At 32.3% G+C, this 19,325-nt stretch overlaps 2 protein-coding genes across 2 annotated transcripts; one reads left to right on the forward strand and one right to left on the reverse strand.

Annotated features, from left to right (window-relative positions):
* Positions 1–1,255: 1,255 nt before the first annotated feature.
* Positions 1,256–3,862, forward strand: LOTGIDRAFT_152632 (hypothetical protein; the record flags this gene model as incomplete). Its single annotated transcript, XM_009053156.1, has 7 exons — positions 1,256–1,325; positions 1,601–1,657; positions 2,044–2,271; positions 2,615–2,842; positions 3,039–3,173; positions 3,535–3,681; positions 3,729–3,862. 7 exons carry the CDS (start codon positions 1,256–1,258, stop codon positions 3,860–3,862), a joined length of 999 nt encoding a protein of 332 aa, XP_009051404.1.
* Positions 3,863–5,057: 1,195 nt separating this feature from the next.
* Positions 5,058–15,615, reverse strand: LOTGIDRAFT_181541 (hypothetical protein). Its single transcript, XM_009053157.1, has 13 exons — positions 15,515–15,615; positions 14,854–15,071; positions 11,020–11,133; positions 10,571–10,690; positions 9,654–9,788; positions 9,277–9,420; positions 8,787–8,853; positions 8,254–8,348; positions 8,009–8,076; positions 7,558–7,675; positions 7,161–7,259; positions 6,252–6,353; positions 5,058–5,505 (listed from the first exon to the last, which is right to left on the reverse strand). Exons 2-13 carry the CDS (start codon positions 15,052–15,054, stop codon positions 5,302–5,304), a joined length of 1,467 nt encoding a protein of 488 aa, XP_009051405.1. The 5' UTR covers positions 15,055–15,071; positions 15,515–15,615; the 3' UTR covers positions 5,058–5,301.
* Between the last annotated feature and the right edge of the window lie 3,710 nt (positions 15,616–19,325).

The raw sequence follows: 19,325 nt of genomic DNA on the forward strand, positions 1-19,325 counted from the left end.
CTCAAACCCATTCAAGCTAGAGTCCGCCAGTGATAAGAGACCCCAAGGTAGTCCTTTGGTAATCTTGTATCTAATACTGAGGTACTGATTAAAAACTTCTAGATCCTACATTGTGAAGATACCATATCATGAGCCTCAACCAGGCAATGCTTTTTTGGATCGAAACATAGCAAGGCATAGGATTGAGGATTGGTGATAGAAATCTTGTATTCACATTGGGCCGAAATCATTGATCGCAGTCAAAGCTCAAAGCTCAACTAATGGTAGGATAATTTCGACCTAGAGTCAGGCGACAGTTAGAAAAAGCTTTGTAGAATCGCCCCCTTAGTTTACCTAGATTATAGATTATTTCTAAGAAATCTGACTGAGAGTGGCCACATTGCATCTACTACCCACCATATCCTTAAATCAGGTATGATTATAATATATCCCTTTTAAAAATAATGTCATTAAAACGACATCCAATCTAAAGTTAATATTGACGTACATGTATATTGATATGAAAGATAAACTTTTACTAGTTTAAATGTGTGTTCCCACTGATGTCTGGGTGAGAACTTTTTAATAAAGAAATTGTCATAATGTCATTTGCAGAAAAAAAAATTGAATAAACGCATCCCGGTATAATTTGGTACTGCCTCTTTAATATTGATATAGTTCCAATTAGACTAATTTTTAAGATTACCAAGAGGTTTTCTGAACTTATGTGTATCGGGAACAATGACGATTAGCACTGTTCCACAAGCCATCTGAGTTCTTGCAATGTCACTAAACTAAGCGTTTATGAAGTACTATCGTACAGAGATATAAAGTTTTGAAAACTCCTGTTTAAAGAGAGATGTCTGTGCGTATCCATCAAGTTTGACAAATCATCAATGAAAATAAAGAAATTGGCATAAGAAGGTGCATGAGAAGTTTTAGGTCATTACATTCCCATCTTATTTGCTGGAAACTATATGTTAACGCCCATACTTTTTTAACCTCACTTGAAATTATGATATTTTCCATGGGAGTTGGGGGCGTTATCACAGATATTAAATGTTATCTCTGGAAAAATTGAAAACTACTACCATATCATACTAAGTGTACTATATTATGGGGAAACAAAATATTACGTTGTTTCACTGTTAGAGTAGGCCTACGTGTATTCGAATCCAGAGTTAAAGTATGGGAATAATCTTTTAATCGGCAAGTGTTTCAGGTTTCAAACCCTCAATGCTTATGTGGGAGTGCAACGAAAAATTTGTACTGCAAAATGGCCGGCATATTGGACACATTTTGGTTTGGTACAGTCATATTGGGTATCTTAGTACTCTATTGTTTAGGTAAATTGTTTCATTTTATCATCGGATGACAGATTTCATGTCGCAACTTTATTGCTTTTCATTTGACATATGCCTACAGTGGACAATGTTCCTTTAGCTACGTTACAATAATTTTCCACATCTGGCTGGATTACCATTGTACCGTAGCTAAAGGAGCATATTAATTATTCTTTTGGTCGAGTGATACAAACTTATTCCATTAATAGGGGACAGGTTTGGAGTGGAAAATAAGTACACCTGTCACTGTTTTGATGGTGATTGTGATGCTGATACAGGTAGCTGCTCTACCGGAGTATGTGAAATAGGATGGTCTGGTCCGAATTGTCAAAAGGGTACGTCTATAACTTTCTTTTACCAACTACCATCTTTTTCAGTTTTCAAGTAATATGATATAACAGCTCACTAGTGATTCGCCCCACTGTCAAGGCATTTACATTTATAATACTGACATATAGATAGATTAAACAAACCGATCAATTGGATACATGTAAGTTTCTCACTACTACTGAAAAAAGTTTGTCAAATAGTGAATCAGTGACCATCGATTATTTTTCTCTTCACATTCATGTCAAACAAGGAAAACCAAAGTTAAATTCAATGATTTGCCTAGTGTAGTCATGTGCGCACGTTAAAGCTATGTGTACACGGCATATTACTACACTTGAGATCAGTACTACACATAGACCTTAAATATTGACAGGAATTTTACCAATTTCAGAAAACGTAGCTTTGAATAAATCAGCATCACAAAGTTCTTACTTCTTCTTTTACTACCCATCTGAGTATGCTGTTGATGGTAATACTAGTCATTTAAGGTATATTGGTAATGGTTCTGGACAGAGCAAATGTATTTTCACCAACACCGGGGTTGATTTTGCCTGGTGGACGGTTGATTTGAGAGAGGAATATCCCATTCGTGACGTTAAAATATATTACAGAGAAAATTGTAAGTTACCTGTATATAAGATATATCAGCTCTCAAGATGAAAAAACAAAATAGTTTTTTTTCCATTTACAGACAAATCAGACGTCATATTTTCATCTGAAATGTTATACAGATACGGCGATTATACTTTATCTTTTAAATTCCTTCAAATGCGAATGATATGAAGACGGGTGTGAAACTGCGTGATAGTGTATTTTGACTTCGTAACGGTTACATTTTTTTAGAGGTGTTCAAATGTGAAAATTTGAGCCAATAATAGTATTTTGTCTAAAAATGTAACCGGAAAATATACTTAGCATTCACCGAACATTTTTGAAATAACGTTTTCTTTTTGTTTTTACAGATATGTCTCATCTCCGAGGGTTTTCACTGCTTATTGGAAAGGACGACGATCCATCGAATCAAAATGAGTGTTTTCATCATACAAATGAAACGTTGAGTTCAGAATATACAGTCCATTGTCAGGACACGGGAAGGTTTATCAATATTACCAATAGCAGAGAAAATCCACCGTACCCCGAGGATTACTATTATAGAGCTGTTTTAGAACTATGCGAGGTGGAGGTCTATGGTGAGCGAATATTACTGATAATAATTTCAAAACTTGATGGTCGTGTTAGGCCACTGGGCTATCTCACAGCAATCTTATTGCAAAACAGATCTAGATGTACATACGTACATGTTATCAATCTTGTATGTTCAACTATTAATCTTTGAAAACTGTATGAAGTGAATTATGATTTTTAATTAATTGTTTATACTTTTAGTGTGTGCCAATGGTACATTTGGTAAAGATTGTTCTGGTTTATGTTATTGTAAGAATCAGGAACGATGTAATGTAGATACTGGTTTGTGTAGTAATGGTTGTCTACCAAATTGGACTGGAAATAGCTGCAGTACTCGTACGTATTTCAAGTAGTTCATGTGTGTTGAAAGCTGCATATATAAACTTAATTTCGGCCATCCCATGCTACTTTTTGTAATTTAAATTTAACTTCCAGTTCTTCTACAAATTCAACAGATAAGTAGGATACAATACATCGTATGCCGAATACGAGTTTTGACAAGTCTTTTAACCAAGTATGACGAATGGGGGTGTGGATTGTCCACGATGGCTACAATAAACACTGTCATCATTCCCAGTGCGTTATTAATATTATACTTGTCGCAAGCAGTTAATATTAGCGATTTTATGGCGTCATTGATAAAAACGTAATGTATAGGCATAGCTGGAAACTGTATGTATGATTTGGTCCATTCTAGTTTGTGTTGACGGACCCTATGGTGTCGGATGTAGTAAGCATTGTAGTAAGAGGAACTGTAAATATAGTAATTCATCGTGTAATCCAGCGGACGGTTTATGCCAAGGAGGTTGTGCATCAGGTTGGTCTGGTATCGATTGCTCGCAAGGTATGTTAGTATTAACCTTCAAATTGATTGCTATTCATTTTCTTTAGTGCTGACCTTCAAACCTAACTCATTGATTTCAACGTACCTTAGTGTTAACCTCCACACCTTACCCATGGTTCCTAATAAACATAAGTGGTTACCTCCAATCCTGATGGGGAGCCGCGGTGGCTCAGTGAGTTAGACGCTTGCTCGCTAACCTGAAGGTCCAGGGTTCAATCCCGGCATAGGTCGAGATAATACCTTCGGATTTTTCAACCCGGTTTCCCCCTGTCAGTGATGCAGGTAAGAGGGGCTGACATGGAAAAAGCGTCTAGTCGTTCGGATGTGCTAACAATAAACCGAGGCCTCGTGTGCTACAGGCTGTGCACGTTAAAGATCCTTCGACAGTTGGAAATCGAAAAAGAGCAGGCTAATGCCGCTGTGTTGGCAAAATTTCCCTCATGGCATCCTGCATGGCGTTGCCCGTCTTCATTAGCCCACAAGGTGCAGAAGAGTAGGACGTAAAACTCCATTCATTTCATTTCATTTTTTCCAATCCTGATGCATGGTTCTCAATGCACATAAGCAGTAACCTTCAATCCGATTCATTTGTTCTCGATGTATCTAAGCGCTTACCTTCAAACTTAACTGATGGGTCTCAATGTACGTTGGTGCTAATCATCAAACCCAACTGATGGATCTAACGTTCAAATAATTTGTTCTCAATGTACATTAGCACAAACCTTACTCTTTTGATCTCATTGTACCTTAGCGCGTAACATTCAAACCTAACTCTTTGATCGCAGTGCTAACCTTCAACTCATTTGTTCTCAATGTACGTTAGCGCCCCAAAATCTACCTCGAAGCATGTTCTGCTTAACCTAATTCCTGATTCTTGAGGTATGTCATCGCGAACTATCCATTGTTTGCTATCGGTTACCTTTAAACCTTACTCACTTGTTCATACCGTACGTTAGTGATGGTCTTAAAACCAACTACTTCCCTTATATTGTTTTTATCAATGTAATCGAGAATCTATTTCAGAACATGTCCTTTTCCAGCTTCAAGTACCAGTTCTTCAAATACGGATATATCAATGACTACAGTTGGTATAATAAGTGCTATAGCTGGATTAATAGTAGGCTTTGCCATCTGTTTCGTAGGATTTTATATTCATAATAAAAGGCAAGTGTTCTTCAAGTCCAGTTTTGGAGAAATTTAGTAATTACTTATGCTTAAAATTTAAAACATAGTTGGCAGTGTGCTGACCATAAACGTTAAACATTAAGTATTTGAGAATTCTTAATCCTCAAAAAATATTTGGTAGGCCTAAATTGAATTCATTTGGTGCATTCTGATACATACTTGGGGAAAAACCTATAAAAAACTTATTTTTTCAATTTTTTATAAATGAACTTTCTTAAGATGCAGGATAAGTTCGAATTACATCGTCGAGTTCGAGTTTTATTGTATCATTTACTAAATGTTAACCATATTTCAGAAAGGGATATTCAATAGATGGTTCAGCGAGTACTACTGTAAATTATGTGGTAAATTAAATATAAAAGAACACATGATTATGGATACAAAAAAGTATGTGTGTTGTATACAAGATACTCTTTTAGCTTGTTCTATTGCCTTTCAACCTTCAATCAACTGTTGAGGTAGTTGATCTGCCTTTTCTTGTATAACCTTCCAAGCAAAGTGAACATCTTTAGGTGTTGTTTTAGAGCTAGAAATAACGAATCTAATGAAGAAAATTCCATTTAAAGCTGAAGGTATCATGAAAATTCTACGATCCGCTCTGATCAATTCTAATAAATCCTTGGTTTTCTTTTTTGTGCCCTGAAATAACCATGTGAGAATATTGTGAGATTGTCTCAGTCAAACAAACAGTAGGACATGCTATGGAAATTTCGTTTATAAACCTTGTCATAATAAGAATTAATTCGACCAAAGGCGAAAGAGGCTATAGATTTGTTCGAATTAAAATTATATTACAGTTTAATCACACTAGTTTTCAACTCTAGTCATATGATAATGGCGTCATTCTTAACCAATCAAAGCGTGTCATCTTAAGTTGACAAATTCTGGGATAGCAAAACCAAATGAGACTGCCATATTGCCCTATATTGGGTTTTTCTATGCCACTATCCGCCCTTGTTATCAACATCAGATTGCAATCTACATGACAGGCTTAAATAGGCCAAGAATAACATCGTTAGAATAAAGATATCTTAGAAAAAGATGTTTGAGTCAGTGGCGGCGTCAGTCTCCCGAGACCGGGGCTTCAGACTGACTCAATGGTGGACAACCGACGAGGCTGAATTGGTAACTCTGTGGATGCGTCTTGTCGCAACCCTCTCATGAAGCGTCTGAGAGGGTTCTCCCAAGAAATTTATCGAGAATTGAATTCATTGGTGCATTTTGAAAGATTTGAGGCAAAACATATAAAAATCATATCTTTTAAAATTTGTAAGAAATCGAGTGAGGTTAAATGCGGGGCGCAAACCATTTTCAAGCTGTACCCCCACTGACGCTAATTTTGAGATGATTTATTATACAAGATGTTGAATTAAACTGTACATTACCTTTAATCTGAAACAGACAACAGCTAGAGTTACCGGAACAACAATCTCAAATCTATTATCTTCTTTAACTAAACTCTCAAAAAGTTTCGCCATAGATATGTCCTGCAAATATACAATTTATCATTTATCGGTTTGCTTTACTGTGTTTACTGTTTAAATTTCACTGGATATCAGTAATCTTATCTACATGTATTTAAAGTAATACATCCTCTTAAAATGGTCATGAAATCTCAAACTTGGTCAAGTGTATAATGTTTATCAGTTGGACCAGGTGCCATGACTAAGACGATATATACATGAATCTGTACTTAATTCTATGGATTTATTGGATTATAGAGGGATTCTATTTTAAAGTTGTGACACCAGGTAAGTCCACTGATGAATAAGACTCATTTTGACCAAGTTTCAATTGTTTGGTCATCCTAAGAGGTAGTATACCTTTAAGTGAGCCTATTTGTTCAGTCGTGTAAACCTTTCTAATCCAGTGCTGAACTATACATCCATGTTTTTCAACATGGTATCACTTTCAAAACAATATGTTATAAAAATAGTGTGACGGTGTTTCAGGACTATCTATAATATCACTCTCTGTTTGGGTTTGTCAGCTCTACACCTCTGTCAGACTTAGTAATTTTCCTATCAAACGACATGTGTCAGAAGTATAATGGCGAATGTATTAACTATTTCCGGATTAAGGAGCTTCATAAGCAATTGCTAACATCGCCCATTGACGACATTACATTGGTGCACGAGTATTCTCTGCAATTGATGATGAAGATAACAGCTTGCGTTTAGTCTTGTCATTGAATAAAAAGTCAGATTTCAACTCGGGGAAAAGTGATATGAATAGGTGAATAAGTCAACTGAAGGTAAAGTGTCAATACAACTAAGCTTCTTAATAAACCTTACCGTTCGGACTATTTCTTGCAGTGCTTTTATTCCCATTAAACGCAACTGGAACCAAACTTTGATTGACTTAAAGTCTCTGGTAAACTGTAGCGACCAATGCTAAAAATGGACAAAAAAATCCGTTAGGAATATTTTTGAGATCCAGTGCCAGGGTCATAAAGCATTTCTGATGCTCAGCTTAATTTCAAATTCATAATGCATCCCTGTAAGATTACTGTGATAATGCCCTACGGAATAGATTGATATATTTTTCTTTGATACAATCAGTTATGCACCTGTAACATCTGTTTTAAATATGAATAAAATCTCAGCTAAGTACGAAAAAAGGTTTGTTGATGCGATATTTTTTGTTTCTGGCCAGAATTTATAATGTACAGTATAAGCCTCCATTACTTACTCTGTAAACAGGAATGTGTTCAGCTGGGCTCTCGGGAGCTTTATCTTTATTATCAAAATTGTTCTCGGCACATAAATCAACTGGAAATGCTTCTGACAATAATTTACTGTTCTTAACCCTATTAAGTAAAAAAGAAATTGCGATTTTTCTATACAACGTTTCGGTCCCTGGCGTTCGCATTTTGAATATCAATTCCGACAGTTGTCCCCCAATTAGGTCAATCTGCTCCCTATTTTTACAGAAGCCTGGTACCACCACTGGCTTTACTAATTGACATCGATACAATTCTTCTGATTATAAATGTACATTCTGACAAAATTGCACAAACAGAGCTCAGTCGGATTGCAAATAAAAACTGACATTGAGAGTCTCAGAGTCTGACACAAACGACAGATTTCTCTTGTACATTTGCAAATTCGACATTCTAAAACTATATACATATTATCTTTACCATAAAACTGAACATGGCGGGGCAATCTCTAACCATTTATGAGCATTGAAATTGAAGGATGTCGCTAGCTGAAAATATAATATAAAACAATCCATATAACATTATTCGTATGGGCCCATCTTACTATGAACGTTACGTTGCATTAAATTACGTTTGGAACGGAATGGCGAAGGTATGCTTTTCAAAACTTAGGAATTGAACTGTTCTGTAAAATGCGACATCATTAATAAACCTGTAAACCTTACCTCAACACCGTCTAGAAGATATCTATATTCAGGGCAGATAAAAGCACTCCCAGCATACGCTGCGTCGATATGCATCCATATCTTATGTTGATTGCCTTAATAAGAAAAATAAAATACACAATAATTGACAATGTATTTGCATGCTACTTTACCAACGGTACGATGATAATCCGTATTCAACATGTTCCTTTAGCAATGGTACCATGATAATCCATATTTAACATGTTCTTTTAGCAACGGTACCATGATAATCCACATCTAACATATTCCTTTAGCAACAGTACGATGATAATCGACATCTAACATGTTCCTTTAGCAGAGGTACGATGGTAATCCACATCTAACATGTTCCTTTAGCAGAGGTACGATGATAATCCACATCTAACATGTTCCTTTAGAAAGGATACGATGGCTATCCGCTAGATGTGGATAATCATCGTACTAACATAATAAATCTGACGTTTGAAAACTGTCTGATGTCTAATGTCTGAACTCTGTTACTGTGATTGATGTTCTACTTCCAATATACTTACATACAGCGCCGATTTCATTCAGATTATCAAAACCACAGCATCCAGTAGACCCCAAATTTGCACACACCTGAAATATCAAGATTGTATCAAACTTTCTTCTGTAAAACTTGACATTTGGAAATACCGAAAAACGCGACTTCGTGGTGAAGCTTTTTCACGGGTATTTGGAATATACAAGGTCGATAAATAAATAAACCAAGTACTAACGACCGAACTGCAATACAAAACCCAAAATTCAAAACAACATACTGGCGAAACATTGGTAACAGATGATGTACTATTCATACGAGGAAGATTATCAATCATAATATCATTCGATAATATGCACAATATTACTATTTTTCTATAAAGTGCCATAACTATTAGATAACTGTTAGAGATCGTTTGTGCATAAAGCATACATTTTGAAATGACAAGTCATTGTGTCACAGAACGCTATTCATATACACGGTATTAGAGAAGCTTGAAAATATTTACACTTGAAACTTACAAATATAGGTATTAAACCATTCTCAATATCACTTAATATAGCTTTTTCTAGAGCTGAAGTATTTACACCACCATTACTATCAGTTTCTATTATTCTCATTTCTATACAACTTATTAAACCTGCTTTAATAACAGACGGATGGGCCTGGAGAATAAAGGAAAATATAAGATCGGAATAGTCAAGATGAATTTAATTTATATAAGCAATATGAACTCATCAAAACTATTCGCACAGTGGCGTATGTTCCAGTGCGAGTATGCCCCACCAAGCTAGCAGCAAGCTGTATGGACTACGTCTACATCTGACTCGAAAATGAATATGAAGATTTTTAAGCGAATACTGAAATATTCCTGAATGGAAGAAATATTTACATTTACCTCAGCTGATGTGTAGGACACTAATTTTGTAATAATTTCACCATCTTTAAGATTAGGGTTTGTTTTCTTAACTTCACGAATAGTGTGAGTTCTTGCAGCTAATAAACAGGTACACACAGATTCACTAGCAGATGTCTGTAATGGTAAATGGGATACCGTTGAATGTGATGGCATTAAGCATTTTTTCTTGTAAATACCGACAAACAAAATGTTAATTACATTCTAAGTGACTCAGGTTTCTAAAATGACTCTTTATCCTGTCGAAAGCAAATATCTCGACGACTGTATCCCTTGACTACAACATAATTCGAAGCTTGCATGTCTATTTGATGATTTGATTAGTCTAGAGTCAATTTTGGGGGGAATTCGCAATTATCACAGAATTGTAGGTCTGAATCAGTATGTCTGGATGAATTGCATTGGGATGCTCATGTCTCATCACACCAAATTACTAAGACACCATACAACAAATATCTTACATTGATTTATAACATCGTTCTCAATAATTTTCAAGAAATACTACCTATTAAGATTTAGATTTTTTAATTATTAGCTTAAATGAGTATATATTCATTAGTCCTGGAGTCCTTGGTGGAGTGAAAAAATACGTCCAATAAATCCATAAAACTAAGTTATCGTTCAAAAACTACTGGTTATTATTGAATAAAGTTAAATATATTTCAGCGTTCTTCAAAATAAACTTAGTTTAATTGATTTGATTGTCATATAAAAGGATTCTGTTGTACATTTATGAAACCAAATAAGTCAATTTCGTGTATACACAATTTACACTTTTGAGCATTCACACGAGCACATGCTTAATGCAAGTTTGACTGTACTCTTATTGGCCAAATTTTAGACTTTATTTTTTGTGTTCATTCTAAGAGGTAGCATTCCTTTAAGTTTCCTTATATTACCAAAATTACTCCACCACCACTTCTCTTTTTATCAAACAGAAACTCTTCTGGTAACTGTAACATTTTCCCCAACCAATTTGTCATATTCATTTCTAATTCTATACCAGCTGGATTGGCCATCTGCAATTACAACATAGATCCGGAAAGGTTTTATATTGATCGCCCACGTGCATTCTGACAACAGAAAAACTGACTTCGTGCTAGGCGCAGTTCTCTGAACTTATGTGGATCCATGTTTTATCTGCGGAGCGTATCCGTAACGGTTTTCTCTTCACCGATAACAGAATAAAACATATTTCATTTTATTTTTTGTATATAGACCACAAACTGAATGGTATATGGTATATCCACTTGAGACACAAAGATTTTGATGCGTGTTGGACACGACATTCACATCCCTCCGTAATAATATTAAATTGCCCAAAACGTGGATAGCAGGCTATACTTACCCAATTAGCTGTTGGTGTTTCAAAACAGTGACGGAGAAGTTCTCCTAAGATGGATGGAAACGACGATCTTAATGGATAAAAGCCATGATAATTAGGACTGTGTAAGTTTGTGATCTGAAATGCAGTTATTGGATTATGCAGTGAGTGGTCGTTCAAGAAGATGTACATCAACGCGCAACCACAGCAACTTTTTTTGAAAACGAAAAATTTTGCCTGGTCAGTAGTCATATACATTAACCAATATGGATGGGCCCAATTAGTTTGCAGAATTAGAACACGATTAAACCGAACAATTTCAGCTCAGTCTTAACATGCTTTTTGGAATACAAAAAGCCTCCCTTCTTTTATGTCCTACGTATAAAGAAAAAAAATGATATAAAGTAACCCCTCTAAATATTTAGATTTGCTATTCAATTTATGTTGTTTTCTATATGAAAATAATCATGATGTTTTTTTACACGAAAATAATTACTTTGTTAATCATGTTTTTTTAAACGAAAATAATTACGTTGTTTTTTTAAATGAAAATAATTACGTTGTTTTTTTAAATGAAAATTATTACGTTGTTTTTTTAAATGAAAATAATTATGTTGTTTTTTAGATGATAATGATTATGTGGTTTTTCACACGAAAATAATAATGTTGTTTTTTACATGAAAATTATTAAGTTGTTTTTTTATATGAAAAAAATTATGTTGTTTTTTACACGAAAATAATTATGTTGTTTTTTTAAATGAAAATTATTACGTTGTTTTTTTAAATGAAAATAATTATGTTGTTTTTTACACGAAAATAATTATGTTGTTTTTTAGATGATAATGATTATGTGGTTTTTCACACGAAAATAATTATGTTGTTTTTTACATGAAAATTATTACGTTGTTTTTTTAAATGAAAATAATCATGTTGTTTTTTTAAATGAAAATAATTATGTTTTTTTTTACACGAAAATAATTATGTTGTTTTTTAGATGATAATGATTATGTGGTTTTTCACACGAAAATAATTATGTGGTTTTTACATGAAAATAATGATGTCGTTTTTACATGAAAATAATTATGTTGTTTTTTACACGAAAATAATTACGTTGTTTTTTTAAATGAAAATTATTTCGTTGTTTTTTTTAAATGAAAATAATTATGTTGTTTTTTACACGAAAATAATTATGTTGTTTTTACACGAAAATAATTACGTTGTTTTTTACACGAAAATAATTACGTTGTTTTTTTAAATGAAAATTATTACGTTGTTTTTTTAAATGAAAATAATTATGTTGTTTTTTACACGAAAATAATTATGTTGTTTTTTAGATGATAATGATTATGTGGTGTTTCACACGAAAATAAGTATGTTGTTTTTTACATGAAAATAATTACGTTGTTTTTTACATGGAAATAATGATGTTGTTTTTACATGAAAATTATTATGTTGTTTTTTATATAAAAATTATTATGTTGTTTTTTACATGAAAATAATTATGTTGAAATGAAAATAATTATGTTGAAATGAAAACAATTATGTTTAAATGAAAACAATTATGTTGTTTTTATATGAAAATAAAAATATTGTTTTTTAAATGAAAATAATTATGTTGAAATGAAAATAATTATGTTGTTTTTTAAATGGAAATGATTATGTTGAAGTGAAAATAATTATGTTGAAATGAAAATAATTATGTTGTTTTTTATATGAAAATAACTATATATTGTTTTTTATATGAAAATAGTTATGTTGAAATAAAAATAATTATGTTGTTTTTCATATGAAAATAATTATGTTGTTTTTACATGAAAATAATTATGTTGTTTTTTACATGAAAATGATTATGTTGAAATGAAAATAATCATGTTGAAATGAAAATAATCATGTTGAAATAAAAACAATTATGTTGTTTTTTATATGAAAATAAATATATTGTTAAATAAATGAAAATAATTATGTTGAAAAGGAAAATAATTATGTTGTTTTTATTTGAAAATAAATATATTGTTTTTTACATGATAATAATTATGTTGAAAAGGAAAATAATTATGTTGTTTTTATATGAAAATAAATATATTGTTTTTTAAATGAAAATAATTATGTTGAAAAGGAAAATAATTATGTTGTTTTTATTTGAAAATTATTATGTTGTTTTTTACATGATAATAATTATGTTGTTTTTTATATGAAAATAATTATGTTGAAATGAAAAAAATTATGATGTTTTTTATATGAAAATAATTAGGCCTATGTTATTTTTTAAATGAAAAAAAGTTCTTTTTAAAAATAATTATGTATATATAACTTTTTACCTAAACTGTCCCGACTTCACAGTTGTGATACAAGATATTTTACTATGAAAAGCCTATTCAATTTTGGACAAGAAATTAGTATCATTTTAATTATTATTATTAATTATATAATTAGACTTATTGCCTTTGTTCTTTAAAACGCGTTCAACTTTAGCTTGTAAACACTCTAGAATGTTCAATTATTGACAGATTTTGACGAAACTTGGTGTCAATGTTTGTTATCACCAAAGGATGAACCTTTTGAAAATCAGAAGAATAAAAAAATATTAAGAATGAGTTATTGCCCTTGTTCTTGAAAACACGTTCAATTTTTAAGCTTGTAAACACTCCAGAAGGCACAATTCTTGTTCCTGTGTTTAAATTTTAGTTCGTAAACGCTCAAGAAGGTTGAATTATTGATGGATTTTGACGAAACTTGGTGTGAGTGTTTGTTATCAACCAATGATAAAGCTTGGTAATATTATACAGTATCGCCCTAAAAATGTTCAAGGTTGAATATTTCATACTGGTAATTGTTACTGTAAGCTTACTGCCAAAATTCTTGTTTAAAATCAAAGCTGCCAGTGGGCGTATATTACCTTACCTGACAAGCTATCTTAACAATGATGAATGATTGAATTCGTTGAGTAAATATTTTTGACTATGTGGCCTCACATAGAAAGATGTTAAGTGACCATCTTAGTTGCAGATTAAACATCAGGTCTCCGTAGGAAAGTGAGCATTATTTCATTGGACAAAATAATAACATATACACAATTTAAACAATATTGTAAAAAAGCGAGGTCCCTGTGGGTAACACTATCATGTCAAAATGAAATAGACTTTTTCAATAGGCCTGTAATTTATTTCATATTTAAGGATCCACCAATATGCTTAATATAGAGAATTATTGACTTTATTGATAGGTAAAAACTCTATAAGTAACGCATTCTTTGTTGATAAAATGCAGAGAGCATTGTAAAAATCGTTATTTAGGAAATGACAGAGATATTTCTTTTAAAAGTATTAGAATTCCCTACCTGATTATCTTATTATTATTATTGTTAAAACGTCAGACAAGTCGTGGAAATCGTTCATAGCTCTCCAGTTTATTTCTAGTATGCATTCCAGCTGGAATGACTCTCCGTGAAAGATGTTAATTTACCGAGCTAAAGAGGTTTCGTGTCATATGTCCTTTCACGGTTTCATCACTGCCTTTTGTTTTTTTCATTAGTATTTTGGCTTTATTATAAGTGAAAATAGAATAAAACTATTGTATTGTTAAAGTGTAAGCAACATTATCATTGCCTACAAAATGTATGTTGAGTAAAAGAAATTTTCACTTGAAACATTGTTACAGAACATTTTACAATCTTATACAAATGTGCACTGACTTTAATTATGACTGATTTTACCTTCCATACCTATCCATCGTTGCCTTACAGTCAACACATAAACCAAAAAAAGCTAACTTCAAAACGCTGAGTATAATGAGCTCGAGATACATGCACTTTGGAACAGACGGACAGTCGACAATAATGTATACGCCTATAACACCTACCCCATCTAATATAACTGGTTGAATATCTTTCAATAAATCTTTCCATTCATCAGGATCCTCCGGAGCTTTGTCTGGTATCAATTTTGACATATATCCCGTCTCAACTTTTGGATTGGGTAATTCCTTTTCTTGACTAAATAAACAGTCTATTATAAAGTCAATCAATTCATGGCCGTGTTTTCTGAAGTCTTCTACATCCATTTCTGTGAATTAGTATACTGCAATTATATCGATTGTGAGCTTATATATAGCTGTTTGTTCGCTCATGGGCTAATAGATAATATACGCCAACATGCAGTGCCACTAGCAATAGCTATCGGTATATCGTATAACTAGCTAACAGATTGTGACATGATGACAGTGAACATGGTATCACGTGCAGGAATATGATACTGATTATTTGGGTTTTAAAAAAACAAAATACCTTAAAATGGCTATGATTTGTTCATCTACAAGCTAATCCCAACCATATTTGGATATATATATATATAATAGTAAGACGCACATATATACCAAACTACGGCAATATCTAATAGTTCCTATCAAATCAGGATTGATATGTTCGTACATACTAATGTGTTGCCAACACTGAAACAAGCTCTTAAAATAATAATTTATTTAATATGATAATAATAATAATAATAATATATAAGTTGCTTACCTTGAAATAATGAAAGCGAGTGTTGTATCAGTAGAATGTTTAATGACGAATAGGTAGGTAGGTAGATGACAATTTAACGTTCGCTTCCAGCGGATGCTGATATCGCAAACTATTAATGACGATTAATGCAATGCTCAGTTTATAAAGGCTTGTGAAGCTTCCCAAAGATCCCATTGGCCAATAGCAGGATTAATCCAAGAAGGTTATTTAATCAGCCAGCCTTAATCCATTGATAACTTAACGCTTCTCGACCCTCACAACAGTGCTGCATGACTACATTAAAACAATCTACTAATTATTTGCTGTCTATCTATAAAATATCTTAAGGCAGCTCAATGTCACTTTAATTGCAAGTATTGTACTAACAATCTTAGTTAATTTGATATTATATATTTAATATAATTATAAAACAATGGAGTAAATTGACTGTTACAGAATAAATAGAAACCTCCTGGGAAGAAGACTATTTTCTACATCCACAATGTAATGTGGGCATGTAAAGTCATGGATTTCATACTTCGGTTGTGACAGCACATTCATTCTATTAATACTAATTTTATTCATTGTCACAACCGATTAACTGGAAAACTGATAGGAAGTAAGTTAAGGTCAGAATATACAGGTTCACATTATATTCATTTTATATTGTAAAAAAATGAAATGAACCAAGTTTTACGTCCTACTTTTCTGAACCGTGTGGGTTAATGAAGACGGTCAACGCCATGTAGGGTGCAATGATGGAAATTTTGCCAGGAAAGGAGTTCCAACTATCGAGTGATCTTTAACGTGCACAGCCTGTAGCACACGGGGCCTCACACTAATCTTACGAACGACTAGACGCTTTTTCCATATTGACAGAGGGAAACCGGGTTGAAAAATTCGAAGGTATTACCTTGACTTTTACCTATTTGATGAAATCAAAATATTTGAATTAACCTGTAAATAATTTGTATAGCAATTAAGATAAATAATATCATGTTAATTTTGTTCAATGTACATTACTTTAGTATGGTGGAATAAATATCATTTATGCCTGAACATTATGGGCACGTTTAATTTAATATCATGTTTCCGGTTCATTAATTGTCGGAAAAGTTATATTATGTACTCTCCGCTTCTAAATGTCCTTCAAATCTTAGTCATATAGTCTACATGGTCTTTGATCTTCTATATACATTCCACATTTTTGTGGTCGTATAAAATTGACCGGTCCCCATACTTCATTAGGATATTAGAGAAAAATAACTCACAGTTATATTTCACTGGGTCAGAAACACTGAAAGCATATTGACTATCCAAACCCTACGAATATAAACCAAAAGTTGCACCATAATCGACTCATATTTGGTTTTTGGAGTACAACACAGAAAGCAATATTTTCACAAATGTGTATAGAAAAAACTTGAATATGATATTGCACTTTATTATACTTTTGGGCAGGTATTTACAACAAGACAGTCAGTTATTTTACAAACTTTGATAACAAAAACAGATCTAGAAATTTCAATGTTTTTTTTAAAATAATTAAAGTTGGATGTTACTATAAAAGTTTTCAATGTAAAACATTGCTACAAGAACGTTGAAGGGGTAGGTGTGGCAATTAACATGATATAGTTTGAAATATTCATATTACAGTCAAATGATACATAAATCATGAAAATCGGCTGTTTTGGAAACCGAACTTGATAAAAGAAGGTTATTCCTTCTGATATAAATTGAAAATCGTAATTATTTTACAATAATAACCAAAACCTAAATATTGTTGATCAATGGGAAAAAGAATTCACAATTCCTGATTTTATGAAGCTATATTTATTGGGAAAAATAAAATCAGAATGTTCTCAAGTATGCATAAAATTGAGACAGTAACAATGAATGTTAACATAATCAAGCTTTATGAGCTTAGCTTTGTATAGATAACACCAGGAATTAGACCTAAATACACATCAAGAATATTTGAATATGTTAAAAGCCTCCCAATTTCAACTATCTGTAACACTTTTTATTATAAAAATCTGATGTCTGGTTTGAATGCAATTAAGGAAAAATGTATTGACAATAGTTATATTCCTGGTGATCATGTGGTGAGAACAACATCAAATAGAAACCTTTAAAGTAATAAAAGCAAGAAGTATCCAAGCTTAAAATTGTTTTAAATATCAATAGGTATTCAGATAGCTGACATTGCGCTCTATCAGTTGAAAGAAAGAATATTTAAACAACTATAAATATTTCATATCATGTTGCTGCAGTCCTGTTATACAAAATCTCAAATTTGATAAGAACTAATACTAAAGCTATTGATTTTTGTTAAGTCTGATTAAATTCTGACCTAGATGGTTTTTTCAATAAAATCCTTGTCCATCACTTGTGAGTAATTCTGGAATATCTATTGTTAAAAATTCTCAATGCAAATTTTGATTGTTTAAGGTGCCCTCCACACACAATAATGATTACCAGTTGCTTTTGGTTGTGATTTGAAAGCAACTCAAATCTCAGTTGCATGAGAAATGCGTTTAAAACTGACGACAGCTATTCTTATTCCATAACAACTGGTAATCACTATGATATGAGAGCACATTTAGTATCAAGTGAAGCAACCCACAAAAAGCATATGTGAAAGATATCATTTAGATCTTCCTCATAAAGGGACATTTATCGATTTGTGTCTTTAATATATGTAAATAGTTTTCAGAAGTACTAGAAATGTATATTAATCAGCTTATTCCTCCAAAAGTACCTTGAACTGGGAATTTCACTTTCTTAATATTGCAGAGTCTCAACAAAAGATGAGTCAGCATTTCAATCACGGATAATTCTGGAGACGCATGGATTTCAAAATTCAAATTTCGGTGGTGAGCTATGAACTATAACATATTAGCTTAGCTACAAAATACACGTATCTGAGACTAAGGAACGATTGGTCAAACAAATGACAACCTGTACCTTTAATCAGATTGAATTGTCTTCTGATAGATCATCATCTTAACATAAAATATTCTTATAAGGATACTTGCAGCAATGCATATAAAATTTAGAGATTATAAAATATTTGGTCCAGCCAAATCATATTATGTTAAATACAGGTATTTACAATTCTATATCAATTATTCTACTTACAAAACAATGTGAAAAACATGTATTTACAAACAATCATTAACAAAACAAATGCAACATATTACATAGTCCAACAAAACATCCAGGTGCAATTTAAAAAAAAAAAGCAAAAGAAAAAGCAGTCCATTACTTTCACCTAGATCATCAAGTGGTGAGAATACAATAAAAGTTGCCAAATTAAGTATAAATATATTTGGATATAGATCATACTTGAAAACTTACAAACTTTCATACTACCTTTTTAAATTGCAGAAGACCAGGACATCAGATTTCAATTCTGTTCAGTGACACAGATTTCAGCACTTTCAACCAGATAAGGCAATATTTAAATAATTTAACTGCAATGAGGTTACCATGATAAAAATTTGAATAGTGTACCATAATGATTTACAATTAAAAAAATATTAATCTTGATACTGGTATACAATTAAACTTAAATTGTTTTCTAAAGGATGTGACCTTATTTAATTAAGAGCAAATGCAAACTTGAAATTAGATCACAATAAAGTTTCGTTATTTTTGTTGGTCAGACTCCATTGTAATCTAATGAGATTTATACCAAGGTCACATACCGGTAACGTTTCAAGTTACTTACAGCAGTCTCCAGCCAATCAGATTAACTTTTAAAAGCAGATACCGGCAGTCTCATAATCTCATTGGTCATATCGCACAATTCATAGACATTCAGACACAG

The sequence above is a fragment of the Lottia gigantea genome, assembly GCF_000327385.1.
Source record: "Lottia gigantea unplaced genomic scaffold LOTGIsca_2, whole genome shotgun sequence".
NCBI classification, from domain to species: domain Eukaryota; kingdom Metazoa; phylum Mollusca; class Gastropoda; family Lottiidae; genus Lottia; species Lottia gigantea.

Coding starts and splice junctions, on each gene's coding strand:
- LOTGIDRAFT_181541 (XM_009053157.1), bottom strand. CDS start 15,054: ATGGATGTAGAAGACTTCAGAAAACACGGCCATGAATTGATTGACTTT. Junction 11,134..14,853: donor AACCAGTTATATTAGATGGG/GTAGGTGTTATA, acceptor ACTGCATTTCAG/ATCACAAACTTACACAGTCC. Junction 8,349..8,786: donor GAATGAAATCGGCGCTGTAT/GTAAGTATATTG, acceptor TTTCTTATTAAG/GCAATCAACATAAGATATGG.